The 23763-nt window shown below is 34.0% G+C and overlaps 1 protein-coding gene across 1 annotated transcript; it reads left to right on the top strand.

The window, feature by feature from the left end:
• The first annotated feature begins 9764 nt into the window (after positions 1 to 9764).
• On the top strand, positions 9765 to 22468 carry CSN3 (casein kappa). The gene is made up of 5 exons (XM_036421639.2): positions 9765 to 9833; positions 16218 to 16279; positions 20434 to 20466; positions 21652 to 21994; positions 22328 to 22468. Exons 1-5 carry the CDS (start codon positions 9803 to 9805, stop codon positions 22441 to 22443), a joined length of 585 nt encoding a protein of 194 aa, XP_036277532.2. The 5' UTR covers positions 9765 to 9802; the 3' UTR covers positions 22444 to 22468.
• Positions 22469 to 23763: the final 1295 nt, after the last annotated feature.

Raw genomic sequence — 23763 nt, 5'->3', positions numbered from 1 at the left:
TTAAGTGTCTTGATTAACATCAAAGAGCTATTGATAATACAATATAAACTATAACTGGATCACTTGATTTTATGCAACCATTTTGTCTTTTTGCTGACTTTTAGGTTATTTCTGCATAAGATGAAAGTTCTTCTTCTGATCACAGCCATCTTGGCAGTCTCTCTTGGTTTCCCGGTAAGTATCCATTCTACACTCCAGAATATTTACTAATTTTTTGTTCTAATCAGGAATCCTAAGAATTTTTTTCCCCTTTACACAGTATGATTCTTTATAAGCATGCTTAGCATCTGAGATGATTTTGCTATAATCCACTTACTTATTTTTTTATCTTTTAACATAAACATTATAGTCTAGAAAATATTATAAATCATGTATTGTTCACTGCATAGCTCAAGTCCACATAGACTCATTACAGTTGTGAATTTGAATCATTTAAAATACATATTAAGATCTTTTTTTTAGAAAAATAGTTCCTACAATATTTTCTGGATATGTAAATCCTGGATTTTTGAAAAACAAATACTCAGAGTTAGGTAATGGGTAGTCTATTTCTTCCCTTCATGTGTGTGTGTGTGTGTGTGTGTGTGTGTGTGTGTGTGTGTGTGTGTTAGTTCATCCTCATGAGTTGAATTAATTTCATTGTTTGAACTTTAGGTCTCCCAAGACCAGGAAAGAGAACCACGAAGTGTAAGTTAATTTCCTCTTTTTTAACATGTAGGATTTCCATGAGAAATATCTGTAACTATGGTTAAATACTCCCTTATTAAAACTTCGCAAACTCTAGAGAAATTCTTAAATAGCTTAAGTATTAGCACTCAACAATGTAGACTTCAGGGATTTGATCTCTGCTTATAAGAAGGGAATTACCTGAGCATTGCATGTAGCAGTGGGATACATACTGAAACATGAACCACTGTGTAGTGAATTGTTATATCTTTTTCTAAAATTATCATGCCTAATAAAGGCTCATAATTGTTCATGCCCCTACTCTGCTTTAACTCTCCCAAGTCCATTCCAGGGAAAGTTAATAATAATCTCTATATATAAAAGCCTAAGCATCCAAACGACCAAAGAACCAATTGGCTGGTCACTATGACGTGCACTGACCACCAAGAGACAAACGCTCAATGCAAAAGCTTTCCCCTGGTGGTCAGTATGCTCCCACAGCCAACCTCCTGTGATCCTTCCCCCAGGCCTGTCAGCCTGATGGGCCCCAGTTGTTGGCCAGGCTGAGGGACTGCACCTATGTATGGTTACATGCACCAGGCCTCTAGTAATAATAATAATAATAATAATAATAATAATAATAACAAACAATAATAATATTACTATTCTCCAGTGTTAAATTCACACAAAAAAGACCATTTGGGGCTAAACAAATAATCAAAAAATAATTTAAAGAGGAAAGAAAATTTGAAAAGGAGGAGCTTTATTTAAGAATTTGTTTATACTCAAAAATATTATTACCGAAAAGAAGCATGGTTTTTAGGCTCAAACTATACAGTGTTTTTAGGCTAAACTATACAGAATTTGATAAAGATGTCAATAAAAAATGGAGAGGGGTAAAAAGGAGAAAGAGGAGATAAAAAGGAGAGTGTGTTTAATGGATGGTTTGGGTAAAGACCTTTTATAAAGGCAAAGAGAGAAATTTAATGCCCTCTTACCCACCCCCTCTCTCTTGACTTTATAATTATAGAAGCAATTATCAGAAAAATTTGGCTACGACTATAAAAATACAAGAAAGTAAGTTACCTCTAAGTAATTTCCTAAAATTACCCAAAATGATGCAAATTAATCAAATTCCTGTTCACAGTACATATAGAAAAGGTAAATTATTTTAGAGCTTCTAAAGCCTAAGATCCACCTGTTAAAAGACTACTTTATATCTCTCCTTTTTAAAGAGTAAAACGACCCTTTTAATTTCTTTTTTTTTTTTCAACAGGTGAGTGGGAGCAATGAATTACCCTTACAGTATTATGTGCCTCCTTACCAATATCCATTTGGTCTATATCCACCATTCCTATATCAACGATACCCATGGTTTAGATATTACTACTTCCCTATTCCAATACCTCTACCTGACCCTACACCTATTAGTGGACAGTAAACAAAAAATGTCCCAGTGCAATTTAAGATAAAATAAGTGGTAAGTATACAAAGTACAAAGCGTGTATTTTTTTAAGTTTGTTGTCTGGATTGGAATGCATCATTCCATGAAAAATAAAATTACAAATTTGTTGTTGTTGTTAACCCTCACCCAAGAATATATTTCCATTGATTTTTAGGGAGAGTGGAAGAGAAAGGGAAAGACAGAGAGGAACATCGATGTGAGAGAAACACATCAATTGGTTGCCTCCTGCACAAACCCCAACCAGGGCCAGGGCTGGGGAGAAACCTGCAACCAAGGTACATGCCTTTGATCAGAATCAAATCTGAGACTCTTTGGTCCATAAGCCCCATAGGCTGACGCTCTATTCACTAAGCCAAATTGGCTAGGACTACAATTACAAATTTTTAAACTTAGAGCATTTGTTTCAGCCTTTTTTTTCTTTGATAGAGATTGTTAGGGTGTCAGAGGTACATACATGTGTTCTTCCATGATCCAATCAACATAGTTTAAATCCCTCATTTTCTGTGATGTAATAGAAACAATTTCTCATTAAAATATTTTATAAAATGTTTTTAACATTTTTCTACTACAATCAACATCTGTGTATGTTGGGGATGAATCAAAAGGCTAAAAAAAGCAAAACTTTAACTAAAGTTCAAATCTTAACAAATGGACTTTTGAATCTAGAATCTCCCAAATATGTCTTGGGAAATTATGTATTTTTCTAATTAATTTTAAAACTCTAAACTTAGTCTATGATTGTCACATGGTTATAAAAATTCTGAAGGCTGAATGTTCCAGTTATAATAGAGACCCTTATCATCTTATTATATCAAAAACAGAGTTAATGGTCTGTCAATTACCAGATAACTTAAGGGGAAGTAGACTAAAAGATTATTAAAAAAGAAACTGTAAGTTTAGAAGCAAAAAAACCATTAGGATTAATAACTGTATGACTGTGATTTATTGCAGGTCACTAAAACTGATCGTGAGCCACTTCTTTGAAGAATCAATAATCCTGATAATAAAATAAAAATAAATATAATTGAAGTAATATACAATATTCTCTCATCAATTTCTTTAGTTAACATTAAAAAAAATAAGATAATGGTTTTCTATTTTCTAAATGTGTGTTGACAGGGCTGAAATAGCTCAGTTGAAGAGTGTTAGACTAGAATTGGGATCACTGAGTCAAATGGGATTACATTTTTAATTTTTTGAGGAAACTCCACACTGTTCTTCACAGTGGCTGCACCAGTCTGCATTCCCACCAGCAATGCACTAGGGTTTCCTTTTCTCTGCATCCTGGCCAGCACTTGTCATTTGTTGATTTGTTGGTGATAGCCATTCTGACAGGTGTGAGATGGTACCACGTTGTCATTTTGATTTGCATCACTCAGATGATTAGTGACTTTGAGCATATTTTCATATGTCCCTTGGTCTTCCTATTCCCTCTTTTGTAAAGTATCTATTTAGATCCATTGCCTATTTTTTTATTGGGTTGTTTATCTTTCTTTTGTTAAGTTGTATGAGTTCCCTGTAAATGTTGGGAAATTAAACCATTATCGGAGATAATACTGGCAAATATATTCTCCCAGGCAGTGGGCTTTCTTGTTGTTTTGTTGGTTTACTTCGCTGCACAGAAGCTTTTTATCTTGATGTAGCCCCCTTTTTTTTCCATTGCCATAGGAGCTGTATTGAATTTCTCTAATATTTTTACAGTTTTGCATTTTATGTTTAAGTCCTTTATCCATTTTGAGTTTATTTTTGTCTGGTGTAAGATAGTAGTCTGGTTTCATTTTTTTTTTTGCATGTATCTGTCCAATTTTTCCAACACTATTTATTGAAGAGACTGTCTTGACTCCATTGTATGTTCTTGCCTCCTTTCTCAAATATTAATTGAGCATAGTGGTTTGGGTCAATTCCTGGACTCTCCATTCTGTTCCATTGGTCTATATGTGCCAGTACCAGGCAGTTTTGAGAACAGTGACTTTGTAATATAGCTTGATATCTGGTATTGAGATCCCACCTACTTTGTTCTTCTTTCTCAGGATTGCTGCAGCTATTTTGAGTCTTTTTTATTCCAGATGAATTTTTGGAGAGTTCATTCTATCGGGTCTAGTAATAATTAATGTCGTTTTTAAACATTCGTTTAAAATCTTGCTTGGCGTTGACTTGTATTGACATAACCTTCAAACACGTGGTATCTACAGAACGTGTGAAGTGCAATTAACAAGTTTTGCTTGAAAAAGTTTGTGTTTGGTTTGGTTTTTGTTGCAAAACTAGGGCTAAGAAGATGGCAGATGAAGAGCATATTCGGCACTGCATGCTTTACAAGTTCCAATTAGGAAGAAAAGCAAGTGAGGCTGCAAAAAACATCTGTAGTGCTCTTGGTCAAGATGCAGTTAGCGCCAGAAAATGCCAGCGTTGGTTTGAGAAATTTCACGAGGGAAATTTTTTGTTAGATGACAAGAGTGGTCGAGGCTGTGTGTCCAATTTTGATCAAGAAGCTCTTCAAGCTCTTTTGGTGCAAAATCCTCAAATTACCCAACAAGAGCTTGCGACAATGTTAAATTGTTCACAGAAAACAATTTCCAATCAATTGCGTGCACTTGGCAAAGTCCAAAAGTTTGGAAAATGGGTTCCTCATGAGTTGACCGACAACAACCGAAATCAAAGAGTCACAATTTGCAGTTCGCTCCCCTCTCGTCAAAACCGTTTGCCGTTTTTAGAGTAAATTGTTACCGGAGATGAAGAATGGGTGCTGTATGTTAATTTGAAAAGGCGGCCTCAATGGTTGGACAAAAATGAGGCTCCACAGCCCACGCCAAAACCTGACTTGCATGCGAAAAAAGTGATGTTGTGTGTTCGGTGGAATTTTAAAGGAATTCTTCATTATGAACTTTTACCATCTAACCAAACCATTACAAGTGCAGTGTATAGTGCCCAATTGGAAAGGTTAGCCCAAGCTTTAAGAGAAAAAGAACCCGCGCTGATTAATCCGAAGGGCGTAATTCTTCACCACGATAACGCACGACCGCATACTGCAAGAATGACTGCTGAAAAACTGCGCCAGTTGGAATGGGAAGTTCTCCCTCAACCTGCATATTCTCCTGATATTGCCCCTTCCGATTACCATTTGTTTCATTCTTTGCAAAACTTTCTTCTTGGAAAAAAATTTAATAATGAAGAATTCCTCAAAAATGTATTGACCGAATTTTTTGCATCAAAATCACAAGAATTTTACAACAGAGGGATTAAAATGCTTCCTGAGCATTGAGCACAAGTAGTAGAAAACAACGGCAACTATATTGTTGATTAAATTTTGTTGTATTGTTTAAATAAATTCGATTTAAAAAAAGTATTAGAAAACGACATTAATTATTACTAGACCTAATAGGTCTGTGAAATATACCTTTGGTATTTTAATGGAGACTGCATTGACTCTATAGATTGCTTTGGGTAATATGGACATTTTAATTATGTAGATTCTACCAATCCATGAACACGGTACACTCTTCCATCTGTTTATGTCTTCTATTTCTTTTTTCAGTGTCTTATAGTTTTCCAAATATAAATCTTTTACCTTCTTAGTTAAGTTTATTCCTAGGTATCTTAATTTTTTTGTTGTGATGATAAATGGACTATATCTCAAGAAACTAGAAACACCAATCAAAAAGGATATATGCACCCCTATGTTCATAGAAGCACAATTTAGCATAGCTAAATTTTGGAAACAGCCTAAGTGCCCATCAGCAGATGAGTGGATTAAAAAACGGTGGTACCTCTACACTAGGGGTGTCGAACTCAATCAGAGAAGGGGCCAAAATCTAAAATCCAGTCTAAATCGCGGGCCAAATGGTTTACTGAACAGTCATAAACTGTCATTGTGATGGAAACGCAGCGGAGTGCAGTGATGACAGCGCGGTGCGGGCCACATTGCAAGGCCTGGCGGGACGGATTTGGCCCGCGGGCCTTGTGTTTGACACATGTGCTCTACACAATGGAATACTATGCTGCTATTGAAAAGAAGGAATTCTTACCATTTGCAACAGCATGGATGGAACTAGAGAGCATTATGCTAAGCAAAATAAGCCAGACAGAGAAAGAAAAATATCACATGATATCACTCACTAGTGAAATATAATGAACAACATAAACTGATGAACAAAAACAGATCCAGAGACAAAGAAGCATTGATTATACTGTCAAACCTCAAACAGAATGTAGGGGTGGGCAGGGGTAAGGGGAAGAGATTAACAAAAGGACTTGTATATAAGCATAACGAATGGACACAGACATCAGGGGAGTGAGGGCATGAATGCAATGGGGCAACATGGGGATAAGGACACATATGCAATACCTTAATCAATAAAGAAAAAAAAGGTGTTATGTCTTTGTTGTTATATCATGATGTTATTGTTTATTTAGTACTTTATATATTATTTTTATATACATTTTACTAATTCTCTTTCATCTCTGACATGTTATAGAGAAAGGGCAAATAGTGATATTAAAATATTTCTTCTAATTTATTTCCTTTTAATGTCCATGAATCCATGCACTGGGCCACAGTCTTTATATACTGTATTTTTCGGACCATAAGACGCTCCAGACCATAAGACGCACCAGTTTTTAGAGAAGGGAAATGAAGAAAAAAAGATTCTGAAACAAATAGTGTCCTAAAATATTTTATGTGCATTAAAACCCAACATCACAGTCATAAACACATGTAATCAACCCTGTAAAGTAAACAGCAGCATTTAGAACCATTTTAGAGCCGGGCAAGCACACAGAGACCACACAGCCGGGCAAGTAAAAAAACTTTTTTTTTTAAAGTATATGTGTAGGCTATATTTGGACCATAAGATGCAGGGACTTTTTCCCCCCACTTCTGGGGGGGAAAAAGTGCGTCTTATGGTCCGAAAAATACGGTAATCTCTGTACAGTAATCTCATTCCTAATGTGGGGAAGCTGAAGGTCGTGAAAGTCCTGTGGACCTACACAGTCATAGATCAAATATGTGGCAGAAGAGAAATACAAAACCAGGACATTCCAATTTCTTGGCCTTTGTTTCAGCTATTGGTGTACTAAAACAAATTCTGAGTCCAGGACTCCATGATGACAGTGCCAAAGACTAGTTAACTCCATCTTTTTCATTTTATTTTAGGAGGAAAAATCAAACCCATACAAAAAAGGGAAACTACTACCAATCTCCTCCTCTGTTAATGCCTTCCATGCTGCCACCAATGTTATTTTTCAAAACACGTGCTGACATGTTTCTGACTTGCTCCAATGTCTTGGAAGGCTTCTTTTGCCTACTAGAGGTCCAGCACATGAAATCATGCATGGGTTTGGTTCCCAGGCCTAGTCTATGATCAAGGCCATCTTCCCTGGCTGCTGGCAGTCAGCCCTGCCCCCTGCCACCTCCCACCCTGGTTCCCTGTTCACCATCCAGCAGTGAGAGCCTGACAGCCAGGGGAGGGACAGAGAGGTTGGCCATTCCTGCTCAGTTGCCAGTCCCATCCCCGCCGCTGGTCACCTTGTGGGTGGGGCAACCAGCAGGACAGGGGCCTTGGCATGGCATCACCCACATCCCCACCACCCACCCCAGGTCCCTGTTTGCCATCAGTGATTGGAGCCTGCCAGCTGGGGAAAGGGACCAAGAGGTGGTCAATGTCCCTCATAGTGACTGGTTGAGCGATCATTCTGGTCATTCTGTCATTGTGGTCTTTGGGCTTTTATTATACAGGATAGTATAAAATCTGCTTTCCTTTGCATGGCATCCAAGGCCTTCTACATACTAACTTCAAGCTTCTTTTCAAATGCCCCTGCCATCAGCCCAGCCTCCCTTACAGCCCCTGTTGTCACACCAGGCCATTGCCATTCCCTACAACTGGCCTTCAATCTCACACAGCTGTGCCTTTGCTTATGCTGCCCTCTCTTCATGGAATGTCCTGTGTTTTAGTGTGTAAATCCAACTTATCTTTCAAAACCCAAATCCAATATTATAACTTTCATGAGAAACTTTCTTCTATCTCTCCCAACAGAATTAATCACTCATCACTTTCATCCTTCCCACTGCATTTTTCACTTATTTATGACTCTTATTATGCTTTACCTTCCAATAAATAATTTATTTATATTTATATAGCCTTCTTTAGGATATTGTAACTTCCTAGAGTATCACAATAATATAACCATTCCTCAGTACTTAGCAGAGTAGAAGGTAGTTAGTGAATGTTTGATAAATGGAAGATATTAATAAAATCTTCACATATTTTATTTCCAAAATATATATTTTTATATCTCTGACCTATATCGATGCTAAAGCTGACCAGCAGACCCTGTGAAAGATAGATCTAAGGGGCTGCCTGGCTAAAGAAATCAGGCATCCTGGATTGCCTGCCTTGTTAGGCTTTTATTGTATCAGCAGTTTGAGATAAAGTTTATATTTTAGATACAATCAGTAGGGAAAGTAATCTTGGGAGGGCACATGTGTTTGTAGTGTCTTTTAAGCAAGGACACCCAAAAGATTAAGCATAAGGATTCCAGTAAACACCTGGGAGTCTGCTCATGCACAGACCTGTTTGGAAAGGTCAGGGAATAACTAGAGGCACCGCCTTCGGCACTCCCTTAAGTCAGAATTCCAATAAACAGGGCAGGTGGCCTTCTGCACACTTTCTTTTTCTCAGAATGTCCTCCTTACAAACTTTCCAACCAAGTCTTGTGTGCTCCCCAATATATCAACATATAAGTCAGCAAAATATTCCTTTTTGTGAGAGAAAACAAAAACTTCTTAAAATAAATATTTAAATAATAACAATCCTTTCTTAGTTACATTAACATCCATCTACTTTTATAGAAATTATAGGGTCCATAAAATGTCAAGTTGTAAATCAAATTATTTGTTCCAAGGCAATGCAAGCATCACAAAATATATTTATATCTATGTTTTAAGTATTTAATATTTGTGTCAGCCTTGTAAAAAAACAAGTTTAGAAGTTTTTAGTTTAACAAGTATATTTACTCTTTCATATAAAGAAAAATGTACATAGCTAAAACTTTGTGAACTTTACTGAGGAATAATTTGTCCTGATCATCAGTTCCCATAAATCACATAACAAATACTCTAGAAACAGAACTCTGAAGCAGGAAAAGGTAGCTGGTGGTGACAAAAATAAATTTTCTTGAGGTACACATCAGGAGTCATCCAACAAGATTGCACAATGAGCCTTCCATTATGTCACAATGACAGCCTTTGTCCCTGCTGGTAAATTATCAGAAAATTATAAAAATTCTCTTCCAACAAAGATTAAATTTCTCTGCCCAAGTTTAAATTGTTCATAGTTGAGACTCTTAGCGTCATGAAGGAATTCTGCCATGACCCATAAACTGGCTGTGAACAAAGGCCAGCATAATGAACCTTTTGGCATGATTTGAACAGGGAAACTTCAACCTCCCTTAGCCATTTTCAGGGATTATATGTTCCTCAAACAGTAGATAATTCATTGTTTTCTATGAAAGTCAGTGACCCCAGTTAAAACTATGGGAGGGACAGTAAAGGGACAGTAAAACTATGGGAGGGACTGTTCTCAATATAATTTGGTAAATTGATTTTATAGGGAGTGTTTCCTAACCTTACAGGTGACAGATTTAGAGGCTATTGCATGCCTGAAGCAGGGCATATTAATGGGAAACCAAAATGAGGGGCACAAAGAAGGTAGGAAATCAGAGCTTGAGGAGGGACCAAAGGCAAACCTTGGCAGCTCTGCAGTTTGAAAAGGCCAGCTCTGTAATTTACTGTGTGTGTGTGTGTGTGTGTGTGTGTGTGTGTGTGTGTGTGTGTGAAGTTTTTGATATATGTCTTTAACTTTCAAGTTAGAAGTTTTATTCGCCTCAAATGATACATTTTCACTTTTGGGGGGAGGGAGAGATAGAAGGTACTCTCATTAACTTTTAACTACTAGATTTGTGAAATAAATATATTCTATTAAAATTAAAGTTATTTCCCCCATTGGATTTTGGGCAACATCATTCCTAGTCCTGTTATCTTTGGTTATTGTGATTGGTGGGACAGTTTCTCAACAAATCAGTCAACCAGAGCTCCATTTTTTTTGTTTTGTTTTGTTTTGTTTTGTTTTGTTACCTAGTGGTTTTTGGAAGTAAAATCCACAAAAGCACTATTTACCAATGTCTGTTTCTTGAAGCAGTATTTTCACCAAGTAACTCCCCAAAATAAATATTCATCCTCAAGCAGCAATTCAAAATTTATAATATACACACATATGTCAAAATCCTTGAGAATGCCAGTTTAATAAATTATTTTGCTTAATTATATTTCCCAAACTAAGTTGGCAATAGAGTGACCTCCATATAAAATAGTTAAGGTCAGTGTGTCCTTGAACACACTGTTCTATTTTAAAATGTAATCAGTGATAGAGACAGAAGGCACCACTAATTATTTAATAAGTTTTTATGGAAAAGTAAACAGAAAGCTAAATTCATCTCAACTACTCTGTTAGTTCCTTAAGAAGAGGACTCACATGTCTTCCATATAATCTTTCAGATTGTATTAATTCTCAAAAAAATACTTATTTTGTACCATTCATTGTGCTAAAACACAGGGATTTGGGCAAAGGATTTTTTCACCTTTAAAAATTTTACAATCTAGTGAAGGGAAATAAACATGTATGCAATTTTAATAAATAAACACACATAAAGCATTTAAGGAGTTGTTTGTTTTTAAAACAGAAGAGAAACTGGTTCTGCCTACATAAATTAGAAAAGGTACCACAGGTGACTTTGAGCTGAATCTTAATGGATAAGAAAGTTATTGACAATTAGATAAGCACAAACTAAATGTTCAACTATTGTTTACTAAATGGGTAACTATAAAATTGGTATTTTTAATGGAATTTTGCTTCATTGAGCAAAATAAAAGAGAGCAAAATATGGGAATAAAATAATTAAAAACCTATTTCTAATTAATATATGAAGATTTTTAGTCTTGGGAATAAACTATGTCTTTGGAAACAAAAGAAAAATAATAAATATCTTAGTAATACTCTTAGTTCTTCATGACCAATTTCTGACTTTATGCAGAAGAAAGATTTCCAGACTCTTCCATGTAAAAAAAAATGTAGGTGCTTATTAACTATGCATATTTCTGGGAAAACACTTTCCCCCAAAATTCAGATTTAATAGTGTGGAGTGAGACAAGAATTTGCAACTTAAACAAATAGTTTATATAATTAACCATTTGTGAAAAAAAAAATTATTTCTGCTATGTGTCAGACTTAGGCCTATGCACTGAGAAACTTATCTTCCAATGGAAGAAGATAAAGAATAATAAGTGAACATGTATAAATTCTAAAAATCATTTTATATTGTGATATGTTATGAAAAATAAAAAGAGATGGAGGAAAGGAAATGACCAATTAGAAAAGATCCCAGAGAAAGTGCTTCTAAGAAAAAAACATTCAAGCTAAAACCTGAATAATATAAATGAGACACTAATGAAATAATTGGAGTAAAAACATTTCAGAGACTATGAACAAAAGTGAGAGTTTTTAATTGGGGAAGGAATAGAAAGGCCACCGAATCTTACACATAGTGAGAAAAAAATGCAGTCAATGACAAGGTAAGAAGGATAGGAAGAAACTAAATTGTATAGAAACAAATAGGCCCTGATGAAGTATTTGGAATTTATTATCAGTGGCTTTTAAAAGACTTTAAGCAGGAGAATAATCATATCAGTAATATATTCAAAAAATAACATTTTTATAACTGTGTGAAGGATAATTATAAGGTGAAAAGAATAAAATTAGTGATATCAGAAAGGGAATGATTCAGATGGCCAGATGTGAGATAGCATTAAATGGAACTGACGAAGGCAATAAAGATACTAGCAAGACTAGAAAATGATGACAGATTATGATATGTTATTAAGATAGGGATATAATTTTTCTAATGGATTGTGGTGGTGGGGTGGGGGACAAAGATGAAGTAGTTGAGAAATAAAAGACAGAAGAAAAAATGCATGTGAATACCACCAAAATAAGAGAAAATAGAGATAAAGTACATATCAGATGTAAGAAATGCTCACAGAACAATAAGAAGTTGTTAAAGGTGAAAGAATGTATATGAGTTAATAATCATTATTTCACTTATTACAATATGTTTACTTCAAAGGGCTTGAAATGTGAACTTATGAACCCACAGTAGCCTCTTACCCAGCTTTGCTGGGTGAGCAGTGCTATAAATAGACACTGATTATCAGGGCTTAAAAGAAGAAGAAGCTGTAGTTTAGGGCTGCTGGTCTTTTTCCCAGACTCCAAAAATGTTTCAGGAGTAGGCAGCAGTACTTAAGATGAGTATGTGACCAATGCTGGTCAGTTCCAAATACAAACACCGTTTTGAGCCTTCGTTCAGCACCAACCCATCATCCTGAGATTTATCATAGGACGTGTGATATTCCTGTTGCTCTTCCTTGGAAAGCAGCAGGGTATCCGAATAGCTCCAATATAGAATTCACCTAGTTCATCTACAACAGTTACTCAGAACTTCGTAGATCTCTTAGATTGCCTTAGGGAACACACAGGGAATATTCGGTGTCACTAGTATTCAAGTAATTGGACTGTGAGCTCCACAGAGCAAGTATCTATGCCTGCTTTGTTCATTAATTTATCCCTACTGCCTGGAACAGTACCTGAAGTAATTTTAGTGCTCAAAAAATAATATTCAGTCTTACAAATCTCTCAAGAGAGCCAGGTTCCTATTCGAAGTGGATGGGTGACATCACTATAGAAATGTGTGGAAGGGTTTTCAATAAGGGGGAAGATTTCTAGCATTCTCAGGTAAAATACATTTTTCTGGTAAAACAATATTTTAAAGTTCTGAGTCTCTAGTGCTTGTAAATTAAATAACAACTCAAGTGAGAATCAATATCATTTTGTAGCTTTATATTAATGACTGAGAAATTTCCATGTGAAATAAAATACCTTCATAATTAAGAAATTGAGCAGACCATAATCTTCCAATTATCACTTGCTCATCAAAACCAAGGGAACAGTGTGATGAAACAAGTTCAAATAGGCACCTTTCCCTGAACAGCAGAATCCAACTATTCTGAGAAATAGAAAATCAATCGTATTATACTCTGTACAAACTAGATAAACATTCTAGGGTTATGAAAATTGTCCTAACTCTCTAAGACATGAAATACTTCTAAGAAAAAGGCAGGAATGTAAAAAAAAAAAAAAATCCCACAATGCTGATATTATTTCTTGTTTGTACTCTGGCAGGCCTACATGGATTCCTGTAAATACCTCAATCAGGCCAAGCCTTCTAGCTAAAGTGAAGTTACAGTTAACATATTTCCCAGAGAAATGCAAGCAAAAGGAAATATTATTTCCTGAGTTACCTAGGCAAATTGTTTGCTTAACTGTATTTTACCAAAATATCCTTCCCTCATATTGGCGGTATTTCAGAAATAGCTATCATTGACACAGAAAAATTATCCCCAATTCAATCTTTTAATTTTGTACATCTTTAATGGTTCACCTATATTATTTAAAAATCTGAATATAAAATTTAAAAATCTGAATATAGTTTTGATTTATAAAAAATAAAAATCTGCAGTTGATAGCTTATATATTAAATGCATATGCCATGAACTTATTTAAAAATACATGTTGCAGCTCAAATGCAAGTGACTTCCTACTTTATATTGATTAAAATTTTTATATTTGGATTTAACTTGTAAGAAATTATACTTGGATGTGTAAGAGGTGGTAACTTTTCTAATTTTTAAAAATCAATAGTTGTAATTCTAGGAAGACAAAGTCTAACTGCAGCTCATAATAAGTGTAGTGTTGCCTGATATCCAGGTTCTTAAACTAAAAAGGAACATTTAAAATATGAAATTGTGGCTATTTTTAATTCTAACAATAGCTTTAAATTCAAATAGGTGGGATTGATTCATTATGAACACAATTCATATTTTAAAAATGCCTCTATACTTCTTTATAAAACATAAAAATGAATTTTTAAAAGGTGTGAATAGTCTCTTTTCAAGCTTTATAAATTGTAACTCTACTTCCCCCTCTACATTTCATTAACTAAGATTGCCCCAAAGATAACCCGGCTGACATCAAATCTTTCCTTTTTGCCATTTTCCTATTGGGTAAAACATAGGAGGAAAATAAATCGCATGATGTAAGGCACTAACACCCTTTAATTAGTCTTCAGTTATTTACCTGGAGACTTCTCTGGAGTTGGGAATCTAATTCAACCTACTGCCAAGCAAGACCCAACAAGCACAAGGAAAGGTAATTATACTGAAACATCAAGAGAGAATGATTCCTTTCCACACTGGCTATTAATAACGCTACCAAAGTGATTCTAGAACTACATTTTCTTCCTTTGAGCTTTAAATTGTTAAGCTTGAATACAAATTGACATCATTTTGAAATTAGTGTCTAATCTAATTTTGATTTTGTATGGTGCTATGACCAAATTTATTTTTAATTTTACTTCGGTTAAAGTCAAGGTTTGATATTAGCTAAGCTACTGAATGTGATATAAATTCTAAAATAAGAAGGTATTCAAGACAATGAACTTGTCCCTACAGACAAATACAGAGGATTAACTTCTCAGGAAGATGAATGTGTTATAATAATTCACATGGGTCCCTTAAATTAATTTATAATTTTATTTTTATCCAAGTGTCAAAATTTTATTTGTTATAATATAACTTGTTTTAAAATATGCCTTTCATATCCTCATAAAAGGTGAATAATTCTATTTCATAATAAGGCAAATTTAAGTACTCATAGGTTTAAGTAGGTGAACTTAAGTATCATCTTATCTCTCTGATTTCTGTATGCTAAAAAGGGAGAAATTACTGTCATTTTTCAGAGAGAGAGAGAGTGTGTGTGTGTGTATGTGTGTGTGTGTGTGTTATATAATGTTGTGTGAACTAAAGAGTTCAAATTCTTATAAATTCCTGTTAGATCGATCATGAAATTATAGTATTTTAGAAATCACTTCATTTTACAGATTAAAAAAGTAAGGACCAGGCAAAGAAAATCACTTGGCCAAAGTTACGCAAGTACAGATAGAGCCTGAGACAGGACTCAGTTGTCTAAAAGAAAGTATTCACATCTTGCTGAAATCGGTTTGGCTCAATGGATAGAGTGTCAGCCTGCGGACTGAAAGGTCCTAGGTTTGATTCCGTTCAAGGGCATGTACCTTGGTTGCGGGCACATCCCCAGTGGGGGGGGGTGCAAAAGGCAGCTGATCGGTGATTCTCTCTCATCGATGCTTCTATCTCTCTATCCCTCTCTCTTCCTCTCTGTAAAAACTCAATAAAATATATAAAAAAGAAGAGAAGAGAAGAGAAGAGAAGAGAAGAGAAGAGAAAAGTATTCACATCAGTCTCTCATTCAAAGCCACTCAATTGGTTTTGTTTTTTACAAAGCCCATTCCTAAATCTTTAGCATGGCATATAAGGCCTGTCCCATTTCTGTCCTAAATTTTCTGCCCAGATTTCATTCTCTTCTTATAAAACACTTTATTCAAAATGCCCATGGGTCTTCCCAAGCTTTCTCCTCTACTTGAACATTTTCTCTCCCGCTAATATTCATCTCTGCATAGGCAAATCCCACCTATATGCTATCGCTTACATTATTTCTTAATGGAAAACTTATCTGTAGAAAACTACTTTTGCGGCTTTTTCACTTTCTTTCCTCTTACAGTAATTTGTGTATGGTCCAACTCTCTTCCTAAAATTGATGCTACCTGTTGGCAAGAGCAAATCACCATTATAAACTCAACACTCAACACACTGCCTTTTTCCTAGTGTATTCCTTGTATGTATTAAACAGATTATTAACCTTGTAATGATACTTTCAGTAATATAGCCAAAAATTAAAATTATATACTCCAAGTTTTGGTGTTCTAAAGCTTTTGATAAAATAGGTTTTCCACATTGTCTAAATCTACCCATCAATCTGCTTTTATTTCCTTAAAAAAAAACACTGTTTTAAATCACTCCTAAATAATTAGTAACAGACCTTTCTAATTTAATACTTTTAATTTTTAGGTGCAATTATGAAGAGTTTTTTCCTAGTTTTTAATATTCTGGCATTCACCTTGCCTTTCTTGGTAAGTTAATTTCATCTAATCAATTTATATTGATACTTTGAGAAATTTTATTTTAGAGATTTAATTATATAAATTTGTAAATACATTTATACACTATAAAACAAAATAATTGCATATTAGATATATTTTCTTAAAAGTAAGTTACTTATATTATATTTACTTATATTATATTATATTATATTTACTTGTATTATAAAATTAAAGTTCCTTTCTTCTGAATATCCTTTTAGTTCTAGGAATTAAGAAATTCTACTTTTTCATGTATAGAAAACCTCTAAAATTCTAACACTATAGGTAAAATATATTACAAGGGGGGACTAAAAATATTTTTAAATTATAAAATGCTCTAAAAAATAATTTATAAAGAAGAATACAGAATTACAGTCGAGGACCAGACTCTAATCTTATAACAACTCCAATCTCTTCAGGAACTAAATTCTTAGGAGATTAGAAGTTTATTCAAGCTTTCCTTTTTTTCCCCCTTTCAAAACCATTTGGTGAAAGTTCCAAATAATTTTTACTAAGAAGCCTTGCCCGTAAGGTTATAATGGCATGGGACAGTATAATGATCAAAATATTCACAATAGCAGCTTCCTAGTCTTCTAATGTTTTAATGATTCATAATGATTATAATGTTGTTGTATACATTACTAGAGGCCCCGATGCACAAAGTTCATGCAAGGGGCTCAGCCCTCACTGCCACAGTAGTTGCCTTGGCCCCTGTGGCCTGGCAGCTGCCTCTGTCTAGAGGACATCAGATCTAATTAGCATATTACACTTTTATTCTTATAGATTGTATAACACCAAAATAAAGCTTTAGCATTTCTCCTTCCACATATATCTATGTGATTATAAATATATAGTCACAAGAGATTGATTCTGTGGGAAACTATCCAACCTCTCTGAATTAGCATCATGAATATGTTCTTTAATTATTCACTTTCTACTCTGCCATTTGAAACTTTGGTGTGCTGACTTTGAAAAAATATACAGGAAAGCAATTTTTAAAATGACAAATCATCAGTGTTCATTGTTCATCTTTGACAAGTGGAAGAGTGGAAAGGACATGGAAAAAAACAAAATCAAGGATGATTCTATATTGAAAAGGGTCAGAATCCTGTTTGTGTGCTTGATTTTAATTTTTAAACATATCAATAATAGAAGAAGAAACAACCTCATCCATGTCAAAGTCTCAAAAACTTGGCTTGGAGGAGAAAGGAAAAGTGCTCAGACTGTTAGCTTGAGTAATGAAATAGTAATTCCTCATTATTCAAGCTTTTGCAGCAATTTCAAAGATTTGACACATCTACCCTTAAATATTCAAACATTATGGGACCTTTTGTTATACTCTTCCCATTATGTCAACTGACTGATTCCTTTCCAGGGATTATATGCATTAACAACATTATGGTTTTTAGGTATTTTCTTAAATTACATATATTGGTCCAAGAAAAAGGTTTTGGAGTTTTTCCTTTTAATTTTTTGTACTTGTTTTCATTGTTGTTTTGACTATGGCACTATTTTATTTTCATATTCCTTAGGTGAGTCCAGGCACTTATTTTGCCAACAGTAAGATTAGAAAAGCAAATATAAAATGATGTGATATTGTTGTATCAAACATAAAATGAAATGATGTAATTTGGCCAACTCTTGATTTGGAAGGGCAATAGTCCTTGTTTCATAATTCATTTATTGTTAAATTTAGACTTGCTTTTAGGTAAATATCTCCTAATTGCTCACCGGTCTGCCTGCCTGGTTGCCCTTAACTGCACCCCCCCGCCCCCCGCTGGCCTGATTGCCCCTCACTGCCTCTCCCTGTCAGCCTGGTTAACCCTAACTGCCCCCCACTGCCAGCTAGGTCGCCCCCAACGGCCCCTCTATGCCGGACTGGTCACCCCTCATGCAGCCCGCTTGTTAGGTCATTTGGTCATCCCTCACTAACTCCCCTGCCGGCCTGGTCATAGGCACCCATCTTGTGAGGGTATAATCATCAATTTGCATATTACCTCTTTATTATATAGGATTGGTGCAAAACATTTTAAAAATTTCAATTATTATGAATTTCACATTATTTTCTTTTCTTATTCTTTGAAATTCTATTTTATTGTAGCCACCTGTACATTTAGAACTTTGATTTTCTCTTTAAGAGATAGGCATTGAAGTTTAAGTCGGGATATGATCCTCAACTGCCTGCTCTATAACACTTCTTCTTGAGCTACTAGAGCCTGCTATAGCCCCCAAACAGGCCTTCCATCTTCACAAAAGTTTCAATGGACTTGAACAAATAATTCAAAATGAGAATGAAAATTTTATAGATTTTATTATTTGGTCTTATGAATAGTTAAGATTACACAAATTAAAAGAATAATGTGATAGCATCTTTTATGTGTTCATTTATTCTTACTCTCTAAAATAAAATATTTCAAATCATATTTACATTAGCAATTATGATATGAGTTGCACAATTTTATATCCCATTGATTGGCATTATAAATTAGTACAACTTTTCTCTACAACAGTATGATAGTTCCTATCAAAGATTTTTTGTTCCCACCCTCCCCAACCCAAAAGTCACATTTTTGAGAAACTATATTAAGAAATTAATAGAAAATATTTAAAAGGTTACTGGTATACAAATGTTATTTATCTCTCTCTAATAAAATTTTTTTGATAGAAGCCTAATGATTAACAAAAGAGTAAAATATAAACATTTCATGACTTAATCATGAAAACTATGATAAATTTGGAAAAATATTATGAGAAATTACCCCTCTTCAAAAAATACTAAAACATATACCCCAGAAATACAAAATATAGATTGATATGATATTAAGATGTTTAAGTGATCAAAATTTCTAAGTGTAGGAAAAGTTTCTATAATATTTATATTGCTGTTTAAACATTAAATTAGTAATTTAAAAGAAAGCAAGTCTGTCTGAACACAACCTGAATTTTGTTTTTTTTTATCAAGTTTTTTATTTTCTTATTCTACAACTTTCAAAAGGTTTCTAGAGACATTTTTTAATCCAAGGGGTATATGTGACAAGACTTAAATGAGAACAGTCATTTAAAATATATTTTATATTATGACCTCATCTCCAAAGTTTATAAAACCTTCCTGATTATTTAAAGCTATATACATATACATCTATGGAAATTTTCTCACTTCTGATTTCCTATAACATTGCAAACTAGATTAAGAAAAGTACTATAAAAACAAATGAAACTTCATGATTTTAAAAAAACAAAACATTAATACAATGTCACCTCAATAAAATTTAATAAAAATATAAAATAAAACAAAACATTAGTATGTATATAACATTTATATATTGATGTTATGCTAGAGGCAATTATTTTAAATGTACATAAAACTCATAATTCTTGTTAGGAGAATAGAAAAAGAAGATATTCTCATTGCTTCCCTTAACAATGTAGATTTAATACAAACAATGTTATTCATATTTTTTATTTAAATAAACATTAAATGCATTTGTTGACAAGAGTTAGATGACCATATTATTTTCAACCTTGAATATTTTCCCCAAGGCAATGATTTTTAAAGACCATTTAACCATGAGGTTCATTATTATTATTGTAATAGGTAAATTGCTGTCATTTTTTGAGTGGTTCACAGACCTTGTAGAAGAAATAACCATGGAAAATGCTTTACAATATTTTACAATACTACAGTAAAAAAAAAGAAACTATCCTATATAATAAAAATCTAATATGCTAAGTGTTATCAGTCTAATATAACTGTTTGACCAGTTGTTATGATGCACACTGACTACCAGAAGGCAGATGCTTCAACCAGTAGGTTAGCTTGCTGCTGGGGTCAGGCCGATCAGGACTGGGTCAGACATGCCCTGGAGCCCTCCTGCGGCCCCTTCTTGGCCCTGATAGTGCAACAGTGGGGCCCCTCAGCCTGGCCTTCACCCTCTTGCAATGCAGGACCCCTTGGGGAATGTCAGAGAGCCAGTTTTGGCCCCATCCCTGCAGGCCAGGCTAAGGGACCCCACTGGTACACTAATCCGTGCACTGGGTCTTTAGTGTTTTATATGTAATATAAAAGCTTTTACTAAGCCACAAAAATTTAGACTCTGACTTTTATTAAAAAATGTATTTCTTACTATATCTTTGAACTTCACCAGGGTGCAAAGGTGCAAAACCAGAAACAACCAACAGTAAGTTTACTTTAATTACTTCTGGTAGAGACATGAACTTCCAAGTATAATATTCTGCAAAGTTCAATGATAGTAAAATGCCTCTGTCTAAAAATTAAAAAAATATTTAAACTTCATTTAAAAAAATCTAATAATTATTGTTTAAAAAAAAAAAAAAAAAACCTTAAGCAAACATGAATCAACCTCAATGTTCTGTAAATCTTGGTTTTGTCTTATAACCTAAATCATGTGTTTTTGGACTGCATATATATTTAAAAACATGAGAAAACTCATTAATTTAACAATGAGAAAATATGAAAACAAAAGCAAAATTCAATGATATCTCTCCTGCCCGCTTTTTAAGACTTTGGGAAAGAGCAGGTTAGAGTATTTTTCATGCACTTATATTTACTTCCTCCTTTTGTTTCCCAACTATGTTTAAATTAGTATATTTAAATTTCCTCCTTTATGAGAAATGCTTGCTTGTATTGTAATTTTGTTGATTTTTTCTATTTATATGACAAAACCTAGATATATTTTAATAAATACACATCATCAGTAGAACAGAAGCAAATAAAAATGGAAAATTGCCTAAATTATATTTAATGAATAAAATTAAGCTGGAAAAAAATTAAAGTATAAATCCAGAATCTCCCATATCGTATTATTTTGTTACTCTACTATAATTAATTTAGGGGAAAAACAAATGTGCCCTCAGCCTAATCTCTAGATAAATAAAATTTTAAACAATTATGACTATGTGCTGAGACTGGGTATATACTAATAAATACAAACATATGTGAAAAATATGTATCTATTTCTGTATTTGTGGTATGTTTGTGTTTAGTATGTCAAAGGTCTCTAAGAGATTTTTCTACCTGTTGTACTTAACATAATGCTCAGCATTCACTGAGCACTCTTCATTTATGCCAAGCTCTTAGCAATGTGGTTTACAATATGGGTTACCTCATCTAATTTCTTTGAAACTAATACTATTTTTAATATTTGTTGAAAATTAAGAAGTGGAAGAGAAATGTATAAATCATATCTTGTAAAATAATGAATATGGTTGTGGGGTTTACTACTTTTAATATTATACTTATTCATTGTTAAATACCATAACATTATTTCAAAAAAAATCTGATTTAAAATATCTCTACATTCTATCCTATAATAATACCATTCTGTATAATTTATTCTTTGCAGTGCCGTGAGACTGATAAAAGCTTGTCTGATCAAAGCACAGTCAAATATATTCCAATTCATTATGTGTGGAAGAGTTATCCTCGCATTGCACCCAATTACTACCAACATAGACCAGCTGTACCAATTAACAGCCAATACATGCCTCACCCATATTATACAAAACCAGTTTTAATTAGGCCACATGCCCAAATTCCTCAATGGCAAGCCCTGCCAAATATCTACCCACCCACTCTGGTACATCACCCATACCTACATCCATCACTTATTTCCATTCCTCTGAAGAAAAATCAGGATAAGGAAGTCATCCCTACCGACAATACCATTGCTGTGGATGAGCCAACACATATTCTGCCCAGTGAACCAATTCCATCACCTATTCCCATTCCCCCAAAGAAAAATCAGGATAAGGCAGTCATCCCTAGCGACAATACCATTGCTGTGAATGAGCCAACACATATTCTGCCCAGTGAACCAATTCCATCACTTATTCCCATTCCCCCAAAGAAAAATCAGGATAAGGCAGTCATCCCTAGCGACAATACCATTGCTGCTGATGAACCAACACTAATTTTGCCCATTAAACCAACTCCACCACTTACTTCCATTCCCCCAAATAAAAACCAGGATAAGGCAGTCATCCCTACCAACAATAACATTGCTGATGATGAGCCAATACCTATTCCGCCCAGTGACCCAACAGTGAACACTGTGGTTACTCAAGAAGCTTCCTCACAAATCATCACAAACATACCTGAGACCACCGCAGTCAGAATTACTTCACCCATGGTCTAAAAACTCCATGGAAGCATCAAAGAAGACAGCACAGGTAAATGAGCAAAAGAAAAAATAAAGACAAGATTTATGGATTTATCAATATAATCATAAAATCAAAATAGTAAAAACAGATAAATTAAATCTGTTATAAGGACAGGCAAAATAGGCTACTTATAATTTTAATTTGGTGGTGCCATAGCATTGGTACACTAGATTTTGTTCCAACAGGAAGTAAAAAATAACCTTATTTTACAAAATGAAGAAAACTTGGGTACTTTATTATCAACAATTTTTGGACAGTTGCAACACTCTTAGAATTTATTAGTTTTATTCCATTCCTATTTTCATACTAGAGTAAAATTCTATGTTAAAATTATGATTTTTCTTATTTCAAAAATGTTTTCTTTTTTTTAATATATTTTATTGATTTTGTACAGAGAGGAAGGGAGAGAGATAGTTAGAAATATCAATGAGAGAGAGTCATCGATCAGCTGCCTCTTGCACACCCCCTACTGGGGATATGCCCGCAACCAAGGTACAATACATGCCCTTGACCGGAATCGAACCCGGGACCCTTCAGTCCCCAAGCCGACGCTCTATCCATTGAGCCAAACCGGTCTCGGCTCAAAAATGTTTTCTTAGAAAATGTATATAAGATGTGAGTTTAGATATATTTTAATTGTTGAACAGTATTCTTGCACTCTAATCTTTGTATGAATGCAGTGAAAGAAAAATTTCCCCCATGCTTTCTTTTATTTCAGATATAATATGTGAAAAAATCCATGGTGTTAAACACCTCAAATTTATCTTATTTTAAGATAAATTCATGGGAGAATCTAATTCTTAACTTGAAAAGCATATTCATATTAAAAGGATACTTTCAGAACCTTAAATATAATGTAAAATGTTTCTATTTATTACTTAAATCAATGATAATGGCAGAGTCTAAAATAATTTAAAATTTGTGGGAAGAAAATAAAATAAAGAGAAAGATTAATAAAATAGGAAAGGACCAGAATGTAAGATAATTTGGGGAGAAAGTTAAAAATGCTTGAGTCTCTGTAACAAATATTTTCAGTGCATCATATTGTCTCCATGTTTTATGATCTAAAATATAATAGCATTAGATCAGAGAAGGCTGTTTCTTCCATCTGTTTGATTAGGCAAGTCATTAGTCTCTCCAAACTTTCCTTTTCTAAGAATTTGGTTACTACGAGATGTAAGTGAGACTGCATATTGCAGAATTGTAAAAATTTATCTATCTGTAAAATAATGCTTTAAAAAAATTAAGTAAAATTAATAAATATTAAGATTCACTTATAGCCAATATATTGTTCC

Source organism: Pipistrellus kuhlii, unplaced genomic scaffold (genome assembly GCF_014108245.1).
Source record: "Pipistrellus kuhlii isolate mPipKuh1 unplaced genomic scaffold, mPipKuh1.p scaffold_m20_p_1, whole genome shotgun sequence".
Taxonomy (NCBI): domain Eukaryota; kingdom Metazoa; phylum Chordata; class Mammalia; order Chiroptera; family Vespertilionidae; genus Pipistrellus; species Pipistrellus kuhlii.
The sequence above is the reverse complement of the archived record's forward strand: the minus strand, read 5'-3'. Positions and strand labels throughout refer to the sequence as shown.

Coding starts and splice junctions, on each gene's coding strand:
- CSN3 (XM_036421639.2), top strand. CDS start 9,803: ATGGGAAACCAAAATGAGGGGCACAAAGAAG. Junction 9,834..16,217: donor AAATGAGGGGCACAAAGAAG/GTAGGAAATCAG, acceptor TTTAATTTTTAG/GTGCAATTATGAAGAGTTTT. Junction 21,995..22,327: donor TGCTGTGGATGAGCCAACAC/ATATTCTGCCCA, acceptor ATGAGCCAATAC/CTATTCCGCCCAGTGACCCA.